We start from the raw sequence: 10,897 nt of genomic DNA, 5'->3' as shown, positions 1-10,897 counted from the left end.
TTATGTTCAGTTTCCATAATTGTGTAAATTTTTATGATTTTAGCTTAATACTCCTTGATATATTAAGTAGTTTATGTTTGATGTATGTCATATATGCTCTTGTACCTTTTATTTCTCTTTGATATTTCTTGTAGGTACTCGGACGTGAAAGACAAGTAAAGAGAGAGCATGGAAGCAAACGAATCAAATTCATCTCCAAAGGATTGAGTGATTAACATCAGAACGAGGCAGGTCACTCTCTCTTTGCATTTTTTAAACATAAGCTAGGAAAATATATGTTAGTTTGTCTAGTTTGTTTCTAGACCCACTCATTGGGCTGGAGAGATCGCCTTTGTCCGCAGAGGGGATTTCCCTTCACAACAAAATGGCGACTCCATTGGGGAAGCTATAGCCTCTTCAATATATTTTTCGAACTGATCTCTTGATCAATTTGACCGACGATTGCTTTCTCAATTAGTTTGAGCCTGTATAGGTATGCACAGTCACTGATTACTACCTTAGAGTGCTGAGTCTAGGGTGTTTTTTGAAATCTTTTTGTCTTTGAATTATTTCCTTGCCCAACGCGTTTTTGACTTGGACAGTCGCACTTCCAACACACTTTCCTTTAAAATAGTGACGTTGAACCCCTGTTCAACATGAGTTTGGCCATTACAGGCGCGCTGATCTTAGAGATTGGTGAAAATTAGGGCTTCTCTGTCAAAATTTGGTGTGTCTTACTCCCTGAGGTCATTTTTATTGTCCATTGTGATTGAATTTATTGGTGTTTTGTCTGCTTATCTTATTTGATTAGAAAATTATTGTCTTTTGAGCTTTCAATTCTTTGGAGTGAAATTGGATTGATTCTAGGGCTTTTAGGTCATTTGATTGTCACTTGCCACTTGTAAGTGTCACTGAGTTTGTAGTTTGTTGATTGATTAGATATGGTTATCTGTTTTTTTTTTTTTTCTCGGCAAAGCTAACTAATCTATTGTATTATATACAAGTAAACAGTACATTCAAAAAGACTTTCCAAAAGACTGGCTGCCCAGGGCCAACTGTGGCTCCTTGGGTAGCTCTGCTAGACTCCAAATTCTCCCTTGCAGGGCAGCATTTCCATTTTGATCCCAAACCCATGACACAGAGATGTTCCCAGATAACAACAAAACGGCCCACGCAGGGGCAACCAACAAAAAGACGCATAACAGACTTTGCCTAGCTTACTTCCCATACTACAGTAACCGTGAACATGACCAAGAACTAAAGGGAAACAAACAAAGATATTAAACATAAGCCAGACACCAACGGAGACCTCGAACCTATACCCGACCTGAGAGAGAGAAGTGTATGCTGGAGAGCGTCTCTGAGCATTAGTCTTATGGTTTTTCTTCAAGGATTCTACACGAGCCTTGGCCTTCTGGGATGCCATCCCACATTGCCATAGGATCTTGCGCGGGGACTGACGGCTCTTGCTCTTGAGGTTGGGTGGGGGCTTGCTGAAGCTCACCTTTTGAACCACCCTCTGCATTAGATGGCTGCCCCATTGGGCTTTTCTCCCTATTGCCCTCTGGCAGTACTTCATCAGGGACCGGATGCGTTCCTTCTCCAATCTCCTCCGAAATTTTGGTGAAAAGAACTGAGATATGTGCATTAAGGCCAACATTGTCCCGCGAGCTGCCCAGGGCAAAAATGACCGAGCCGAACGCTGGGAGCCTGGGCGCACCATCATTGGAGCTGCCGGCCTCCAGAAACTGACTGGCTGGAATTGGTGTGGCTCCTGCCCTCCTGTAACAATAGCAGCAGCAGCAGTGATGGTGAACATCCGCTGCAGGGGGACGTGAGGACGCACCACGCCCAGAACGCCCAGTGCCTCTTCTGCACGGCATCCTTTCACGCAGTCGCGCCATGGATTCAACGACGCCCTTAGCTTGCTCTAGAGCCGAACTTGAGGGCCGTTCACTCCCAATTGAGTGCTGTCCACAGATTGGCGTAAGGCAGAGCTCAACTGAGCATAAACAAAGGCCCAAATAAGCAAGCAGAGAGCCAACCTCGTCCAAATTAATGTCTTTACTCTCAGCATCAACAACACAACATTTTCTTGCGGGTATCTGAGTGTCTTTCTAGACATTCTGTGCCCAGAACAGCCCCATTCCATTCTTCTTAAACCAGCTAACATTCTCTTCAAACTTGCCCGCATTGAATGCTCGCTGCAGGCTCTCCATCGTTTCCAGTGTCTCCATTAAGGATTCCATGATGCTTCTCCCGTCTTAACGTCTCGGCGGCGAGGAGCATTGAAGTCCCTTGATCTTCACGTGGCGGCATATGCTGGCCATGTGGCCCTCCAAGTCCTTGCTCGATGACACCCGCATCCGGGGCGACAGCCTCTTCTTGGATCAGGCTTTCACATTCCTGGAGCTGTTGCCTGTTAGGAATGATATTCGTGCTTCCAAAGAGAAGGGGGAGATCAGTTTCGACCCCTATGTTGGCTAGGAGGTCAGCTATTTTGTTGCCTTCCCTTTTAGTGTGTATGAAGGAGATAGCTCTAGTGGTGCCTAACTTTTGTGCTATGTCATTTAACCTTGCTTCTAGCCTCCAACTGGGTGCCACTTTCCTCACTTGCGAGCCATTCTGTATTCGGGTAGCCATGCTGATAAGAATCTGGGAGTCACCTTCTACAATCAGGGGTTGAAGGTTGAGATTCCAAGCTTGCAGAAGGCCCTGCCATAGCCCTTCCAACTCTGCTGAGTTATTGGTATCCCACCCTATGTTCCCAAAATAAATTTGCACAGGAGTGCCTTCATGGTCCCTTAATATGCCACTGAATCCAGCTGCTCCTGGATTGCCTTTGGAAGCCCCATCAAAATTCAGCTTAAATGAATTTTTAGGGGGAGGTTTCCAATGGCAGATGTGCTTGAGGTTGCTATTCGGTGTGCTGATCTTGAGCGAATCATGAGGTAACTGCAACTGCCAATTGTCTAGAATGTTATGCTCATTATCTATGGATGGGAGATCTTCCTTAGTCCATACTTGAAGCGCCATCGTCTCTTGTATGTGCCTGTGAATCCTACTCCAGGTTTCTTCTGAAGGCGAACGTTTGTTTTTGAATATGCGTTGATTTCTTTCCTTCCAGACATTCCATAGGACGATCCCCGGAATGATACTCCATAAATGGTTGAGGATCTTGCTTTTGTAGGGATGCTTTGGCCATTGTCTTATGGAGTTGATGATGTCGCTTTCCCCTCTGCATCTTCTTTGGCACCTGAAACTGACCTTATCCCAGAGTTGGTTGGCTAGAGGACAGGTATCCAAGAGGTGTTGGAGAGTTTCTTCACTTTGAGAGCAATTAAGACATATCGAGGGGCCATGAAAGTTCCGCTTTCTAAGCTTATCCCAAGTGAGAATTTTTTTGTGTCCTACCAGCCAGAGAAAGTAGGAGATTTTTGGCCAGGGTCCGAGCTCCCATATTTTGCTCCACAAAGGGTCTGGAGGTGAGGGGAAATTGCATATCAGCTTGTAGGCTTCTGAGGTAGTATAGGATCCCTTAGGTAGGTATCCCCATCTGAGAATATCCCCACCATTATCCTGCCTTATACATCTTTTCCTTAGCTCGATCCGCAGCTCTTCTTCCTTCCTGGCATCTGTGCTATTGAGAATTTGGTTGCTCTGTTTCCATTTTCTGAAGCCATGCTCCATCTCCGGCAACCAGAATTGGTGAACTTTTTCCTGCTGCTGCTCCTGCCTATCTGGAATCAAAGAAGGGTGAAGAACATTTTTGAGTTTGGGTAATTGATTCCATGCATCAGTCCAAAATCTTGCAGTGCATCCATTCCTGATTTCCCAGAAGCTGTGCTTTTGAATTAACTGATAGTGCTGTTTGGCGGCATTCCATATTGGAGATCCCTTTTCGGTGGGAATGAATCTGATAAGTTCTTCTTGAGGTCTATTTCCGGCATATTTGGCTGTCCAGATTTTGCCCCAGGGTTTATCTGGGTTAGTGATCCATTGCCACCAGATCTTGGCATTCATGATAGAATTTCTGTACTCAGGGTCCCTTAGCCCAATGCCTCCCTTGTCTTTGGGCATGCATACATTGGTCCATTTAACCAGGGCCCACTTGCGGTTAGTGGCTGAGCTGCTCCATAGAAAATTACGCTGAAGGTTTCTTATGCCTTTTAGAACCCATTTTGGCGCTGCTAGAATAGAGAACAAGTACAGAGGCATTGCCTGCAGGATCGATTTGATGAGGACAATTCGACTGACTAAGTTAAGAGATCTATAACTCCAGAGATTGAGACGGTTTTCAAGTTTCTCAAGAAGGGAGCGCCATGCGGGTTGTTTAATGGCTGAAGCCGTGAGGGGTGCGCCCAGGTATTTGGAGGGGAGGGTAGCAGAGGGGAAGCCCAGGATGCGAGAAACAGCAGATTTGACCGAGGGTGGAGTATGAAAGAAGAAAACCTGCGATTTGGAACAGTTGATATGCGTGCCCGAGGCTTCCGAAAAATCCTGGAGGAGGGATTTAAGATGGAGGGCTTCTTGAGCAGAGGGATAACCAAAAAGCATAGTATCATCAACGAACTGCTGATGAGAGGTGGCTGAAGAGTTATGCACGGAGATGCCTTTGATCTGATGAGAGTGGAGAGCCTGTTTTATGTGTCGCCCTAACCCTTCCGCCATGAGAACGAAGAGAAAGGGGGAAAGGGGATCCCCTTGCCGGATACCCCTGGAGGGTTTGAAAGGGCGGGAGGGAATGCCATTCACAAGGATAGAAAAATGAGTGGAGGTAATTAGGCTCATGATCCAACGGACCCAGGAGGAGCAGAAACCAAAAGCTTTTAGCATATGATGAATATAATTCCAACTGAGTTTGTCAAATGCCTTGGAAAGATCTAATTTAAGAAGCATACCTGCTTGCTTTGAGTGCTTGAGGGAATGAATAATCTCGTGAGAGAGTAGAATGCCATCCATTATGTGTCGCCCTTCCACGTACCCTGACTGTTCCGGAGAGATGAGCCCGGGAAGGAGAGGTTTGAGTCGATTTGCTATGACCTTTGATATAACTTTGTAAATGACATTGCATAAAGCAATTGGCCTGAATTTATCAGGGGTGATGGAGTCCTCCTCTTTGGGGATAAGAGTAATAAAAGTGGAGTTGAGAGAGGGAAGAAGCCAGCGCGTGGCCCTGGATTCTTCGACTATCTGCCATACTTCCTCCTTTATCATATCCCAGAAAGAGTGAAAGAAAGTGGTAGTAAATCCATCTGGGCCAGGGGCTTTACCTTCTTTGAGCTGCGTCATGGCTTCATCCACTTCCTGGGGAAGAATAGGGCGCATTAGGAGTTCATTTTGTTCCTCCGTAATGAGCTTTGGAACATTGCTGGTAATTTTGCGAATGGCCTGTCTCCGATCTTCTCTTTGCTCTTGATGGACCTGTTGAAAGTGATTGAGGAGCTCCTCTTCAATTTCCTCATGAGTCTCTACTTTTGCCCCTGATTGTTTTTGGATGAAGGGAATATTGTTATGCATTCTTCGCTGAACTGTAGTTCTGTGGAAGAATTTGGTATTACGTTCCCCCTCCTTTAGCCATCTGACTCTTGACTTTTGCCGCCAATAGATTTCTTCCTGCTTCCTTCTATTCTCCAGCTGGCTATGGATGAGTCGCTCCTGCTCCAGAGTGGTTTCTGTGTGCCCCTCCGAGATAATATTTTGGTGGAGAGCCTCCAGATCCTGAGTTAACTCTTGCTGCGCCTCGAAGATATTTCCAAAGGTTTCCCTGTTCCATCTTTTTAGGTGACTTTTGAGAAATCTTAACTTTTGCTGGAATTGATACATTTTTGCTCCTTCTGGGGGATTGAATGAGGCCCAAGTGGTCTTGACAAAGTCCTTGAAAGTGGGATGCGTAAGCCAGAATCCTTCAAACCGAAAGGGTCTTTTGATTAAGTTACCTGGTCTTTGCCACTGTAGAGCTATTGGCCAGTGATCCGATCCGGTGTGAGCCAGAATGGCTGTTGAGAAGTCTCCTCCTAAGTGGACTGCGTTGTCTGAGAGGAGGAAGCGATCCAATTTGGAGGCGATTTGGTGTTTTCCTGCCCTGTGATTGCTCCAGGTGAAGGTGCCATTACAGAACGGCATATCAATAAGAGATGTCGATTGAATGAATTCCTTGAAGCGATGGACTTCAAGCTCCATTCTACTCCTCCCCCCTAGCTTCTCTTCAGCTTTAGTTATCATGTTGAAGTCCCCAGCAACGATCCAAAGTGGGTACCTTCTGCTATTGCTTAGAGCTTCAATCGTGTCAAGGAGCGCTACCTTACTTCCAGTATCTTGTGGGAAGTAAACATTTGATAGGTTGTCGTGGATATTGGTTCCCACAATATGAAAGGTCGCCTGTATAAGGTAGTGCGCTGCATGAAAATCAGAGAGGGATACCGCTTGGGTATTCCATGCAATTGCCAGCCCTCCTGAAGCTCCGGAGGCGTCTACTGCAACTGAACGACATCCCGGCCAGGCTTTTGATAGTATGCTGCCTAGCGTAGTACTATTACACTTAGTTTCCTGGAGAAAGCACATTTGTGGCTTTTCCTTTTTTATCATGTTTTTTAACATCCTGAGTTTTCCGGGGCTGTTTAGCCCTCTTATATTCCAAGATACCAGCTTCATGATTAACCGTTAACAGAGGGATTATAGTACTTTGTTAACTTGGCATATCTACCTGAGTCTACCAGGATTTTCCCAATCTCTATTGTTCTTTGCAGATCTGTCTTTCTTCCTCTTTTTTTTGAGTCCTTTGGGCGCAGATTTCCATCCCATTGGCTGCCTGGTTGTATCCCGAGTTGATTCTGATGATAGGCTCGCGAGATGATCACTTCGAGCTTATTAAGTTGGAGCTCTGGAATTGTATCATATGCTTTCTTTTTGCAAGCAAGTTCTAATTCCAAGATGTCTAAGCCATTCAGATCTATACTTTCTGGCTCTACTTCCATTATTTGCACTTGATCGTTGTCTTCAGTGCTGGTCTCTGGATTCTGGGGAAGGTCAGCTTTACCATCAACTTCCATTTCTTTGAAAATCTCTGCAGTTTCTTTTTGATCTCTTTTAAGGATGGTAGGGATGACGATGGGGGGCGGCGATTTGGGAGGGGATTTAGATGGAGGGGGAGGTGAAGAGGAAGATGGGTGATCCGGGTTGGCTTCCACATTGGTAGGGATCTCCTCAGAGGATTGCCCAAGAATATCAAAACTGTTCTTGGTTACTGGGCCATGGGATTTGTTGGGCTGGGGTTTGTACCCATTTTGGAGTTTCTTGTGGGAGCGCTTCCTGCTAGCGACTTTAGTAAAGCCGTCCTGGGCAGGGGAATCAGAAGAGTCAGGTATGCTGTTTTGGACATTTTGAGGGCAGTCCCTAAAGAGATGTCCTAGGGCATGACATTTTCTACACCGAAAAGGAACGTGTTCATAGTCAAGAGGTTGGATCCATTCTTCATCTCGATGGGCGAGAGTAACCGACTATGGAAGAGCTTCATTGAGGCGAATGAAAACACATATTCGAGCGTAGGAGATGTACTTACGAGATTTGGTTTCTTCTGCCACTCTGATGTACTCTCCTATCCCGTTTCCGATCCCTCTGAGTAAGTCCTCATCCCAGTATTCATCCGGGAGAGAGTATAATCTGATCCAAACTGGTGCCCACGTCAGATCTTCCTTGTCTGGGTTAAATCTGGGGATCCAATCCCGCAGGTATAATCCAGCTGAATTAAAAAAGTAGGGCCCTTCTACTAGTATTCTGTATTTGTCCTCCAGGCAAAAAAAGATTGCTGTGAAGAAGCCCTTCGGCCCTAGCTGCAGTGTGACATCCCCTTTTGGTTTCCATTTCGCTGCTATCCATCCATATAGGGCTTTCTCAGTAGGCCAGAACCCTATGAACTTCCCAATGAGGGCATGATCTCGCATATATTCTATTCTTCTGTCAATCTTGTCTCCCGGCAGCTCTATTCGTGGCCTTTCCTTGGCTACTGGTCTGCATGTTGTTGAGGAAATTTTCGGACCTTCTTCAGGCTTTTCTGTTCCTTCTGGTGGACCGCTTTCTCCTTCTTTTCGTTTTCCATTGTCTTTGTTGTCATTTTGGGATTTTTTCCCTCCGTTCAGGATTTCATTGTCCACTGAACCGAAGATGACGTTTTGCGCAGGATCTTCCTGTGACGGGGAGGGCTCAGGCGCGCCCCCCCGAGGCTGTGCCATAGCTTAACCTTAATGCTCTGCAGCTCTTGTACGCTGCAGAGGCTTGCTTACCCTCTACGATGTTCTTGCCTGGTGTGCTGTCGGCGCCGTTGGTGGGTCTCTCAGAACCCTAGCAGAGCCTGTTCTTCCGTCCGAGGAGATATGGTTATCTGTTAAAATCATTCAAAATGTCAATTTGCATTAGTTTTGTCTTGTCTTTTGAAAAGTTAATTTTCTATTGCATTAGGTCATCTTGCACTTGAAAAATCATTTGTTATTTATCGAACATAGATTACATTGTTTGGTTTACAAGTTGAAAAGGGTGCATTGTTTATTCATTCAAAAGAGAAAAGTGAAAGACATTTTCATTTAAGTGATTTTGGATTTGAGTTGGTGTTTCTTTGATTGGTGCATTGTTTGCATTAGAAGCATTTGAATCAAAATCTCATTTTTGTTTTAATTGAAGCTTTGATTGCATTAGAGCATCTGAAAATAAAATAGAACATCATTTATATAAAGTGCATCTTAGTGAAGTAAACATCATTATGCTTTCGATAGATTGCATATAAGATATTGGATATTGTCTTTGCTTTTGCATACTACATTTGGAAAGAAAAGTTAATGGAGGCATGTTCTTTGATGCATTAATTGATTGAATTATCTTCCCTTGTTAGTTTATCTTTCATTGAGGTGAAAAGTTACATTTTCTCATATAGTTGCATGTTAGGATTCAGGTGACATCGTTTGAGCCGAAAAATTGAAACATAATTCAAGAACAACGTTAAAATTTTTTCAATTAACCTAAGGAGAATTTGGAATTTAACACAAACATTTAGAGGTCTAGTCTAGAGACGTGTTCCGACATCTATAAACCTAGCACCTGTCGTTAACCGCCTACATTGTATTCCAAGGGTGAAATCCCATTCCACGTATGGAAGTATATAAGATCGTTCTCCAATACTCTCGGGTATATCGGAGGCACTCTACGTATGGAAAGTATATGAGAACGCTCTCATCAAATGATTATGCATTATACAGTTCTAACATGGACTTGTCCTTCCCACACCGTTGCGTATATATTGGAAGACCCCACTAGGTTGTTATCCTTTAGCCACAAGTAACTAAGTGAGCTGCCTTGTAGACGTGATACACTGAACACAACATTTGGGGAGATTAGCCATTGTACATTAAGTCCTTGGTTTCGGCTAAGGTGTATATTGTGGTTCACGTATACTTGGTAAAGCCTCTTGCCTAGCATACCCCTCTTTTATTGTATTTTGATAATTTCTAAAATCAATTAATTGACCATGGAACAACATCCTTCCTGTGGAAATACTCCTTAGTAGATCTTAGGTTGATACTGATGGTAACATTTCCTGAGTCTGCTAGTCAAAGAAACCCCTCTAATGGGAATCCTAGTCCTTTTCATTATTTTGGAAATAGAAGTGCTCCTTATATGGCAATGTTGTCCCTTCCTGGATTGACCATTGGTCTTCTAGTTTGGTTATTTTCAGCCTTGGTGATTCCGAGTGTCCAAAATTATTTTCAACCAAGTTCTCCTCCACTTGAACAACATCAACCACATGTTGGTACTAAAGTTGACCCCTTACCTTCTTCACTTATTTCTTCACCCTGTTATTCCTCTTCGCCTAGTTGAAGTTTGGATTCAAATAACCAGGAAGCTAAGAAGAAGAAGAAGAGGATGATGAAGAAGAAGCAAAATAAGTTAGGGGGCAACCAAGCAGCCATTGCTATGGATGCAACTGATGTAGAAAAATATTCCAACCAACCCCAGAAAGTAAAATTCCCTTGCATGTTATGTAAGGGTGACCACCTTCTTTGAAATTGTCCTAGTATTCCCAAGGTATTATAAGCAATTTCACATCAACCTTTGTCATCAGCCTCTGGAGATCACACTAGTGATAAACCTTCAACTAGTAATAATAAGGTCCATGGGAAAAAGGGAAAGTAAAATTTCTCTGTAATTTGTGTGAAGGTAATCATCCCATTCACCTTTGTCCTCTTTTGGATGAGGCTTCCAAAGAGTTGGAAAACCTTACATCTTCCCAATCTCGTCTTCCAGTTAGTTATTGGAAGCTTTCCCCTGATCCTTCACTAGTTGATCAAGTGATTTATCAAAAGCTATATTTGGTCAACTCCACTCTCTTTGAAAGTGAGTCTCATGAGTCCATTCTTGACCAACCATTGGTTGAGAAAATAGTATACATGGCTCCTTTAGTTAATCGTACCTTTCCGGTAGAGAGTGAACCTCGTACTCCTTAGGTTCTTCTAGTTTCTTTAGTTTTGAATGAACTAGAGGGAAATCCTCCTATTCCTGAGGTGTGTGAGAGACATTACCCTATTCCCATAGATCAAGAGGGAAGCTCTCACATTCCTACGACACCCCGTCTGAGTAGTTTAGTCACTTCTTTTGATTGGAGTCGACTGGGAGGATTTCATCTTCCATCTTATGTGCCTTTCCAGATTACAATACATGCTTACAATATGGCTGTACCTAGCACAATCATAGACGAGGGCACATATTTTAGCAATCTATCCTCAACTGCTTAACAAGCTTTAGGTTCTCCTCATCTTGTCCCCGTCACCCAGAATCTGTTAGCTTTTAAGAGAGGAACCAATCAAATGTTAGTGGTTCTTCCTAAGTTGCCTATTACTTTGGTAGGAAAGACTGTCTACATAGACATGAT

At 43.9% G+C, this 10,897-nt stretch overlaps 1 protein-coding gene across 1 annotated transcript; it reads right to left on the bottom strand.

The window, feature by feature from the left end:
- Positions 1-1,352: 1,352 nt before the first annotated feature.
- Positions 1,353-6,567, bottom strand: LOC149219283 (uncharacterized). The gene is made up of 3 exons (XM_089386772.1): positions 5,023-6,567; positions 2,164-4,431; positions 1,353-1,949 (listed from the first exon to the last, which is right to left on the bottom strand). The coding sequence occupies exons 1-3, from the start codon at positions 6,565-6,567 to the stop codon at positions 1,353-1,355; spliced, it is 4,410 nt and encodes a 1,469-aa protein (XP_089242898.1).
- Between the last annotated feature and the right edge of the window lie 4,330 nt (positions 6,568-10,897).

Source organism: Pinus tabuliformis, chromosome Q, assembly GCF_031772625.1.
Source record: "Pinus tabuliformis cultivar Carrire ecotype Pingquan chromosome Q, CPIR1, whole genome shotgun sequence".
NCBI classification, from domain to species: Eukaryota; Viridiplantae; Streptophyta; class Pinopsida; order Pinales; family Pinaceae; genus Pinus; species Pinus tabuliformis.
Note: the sequence above shows the minus strand (reverse complement) of the source record. Positions and strands in the feature narration are given on the sequence as shown.

Coding starts and splice junctions, on each gene's coding strand:
- LOC149219283 (XM_089386772.1), bottom strand. CDS start 6,567: ATGATAAAAAAGGAAAAGCCACAAATGTGCTTTCTCCAGGAAACTAAG. Junction 4,432..5,022: donor TTTACAAAGTTATATCAAAG/GTCATAGCAAAT, acceptor TCCAAATCGCAG/GTTTTCTTCTTTCATACTCC. Junction 1,950..2,163: donor CGAGCATTCAATGCGGGCAA/GTTTGAAGAGAA, acceptor ATCTGTGGACAG/CACTCAATTGGGAGTGAACG.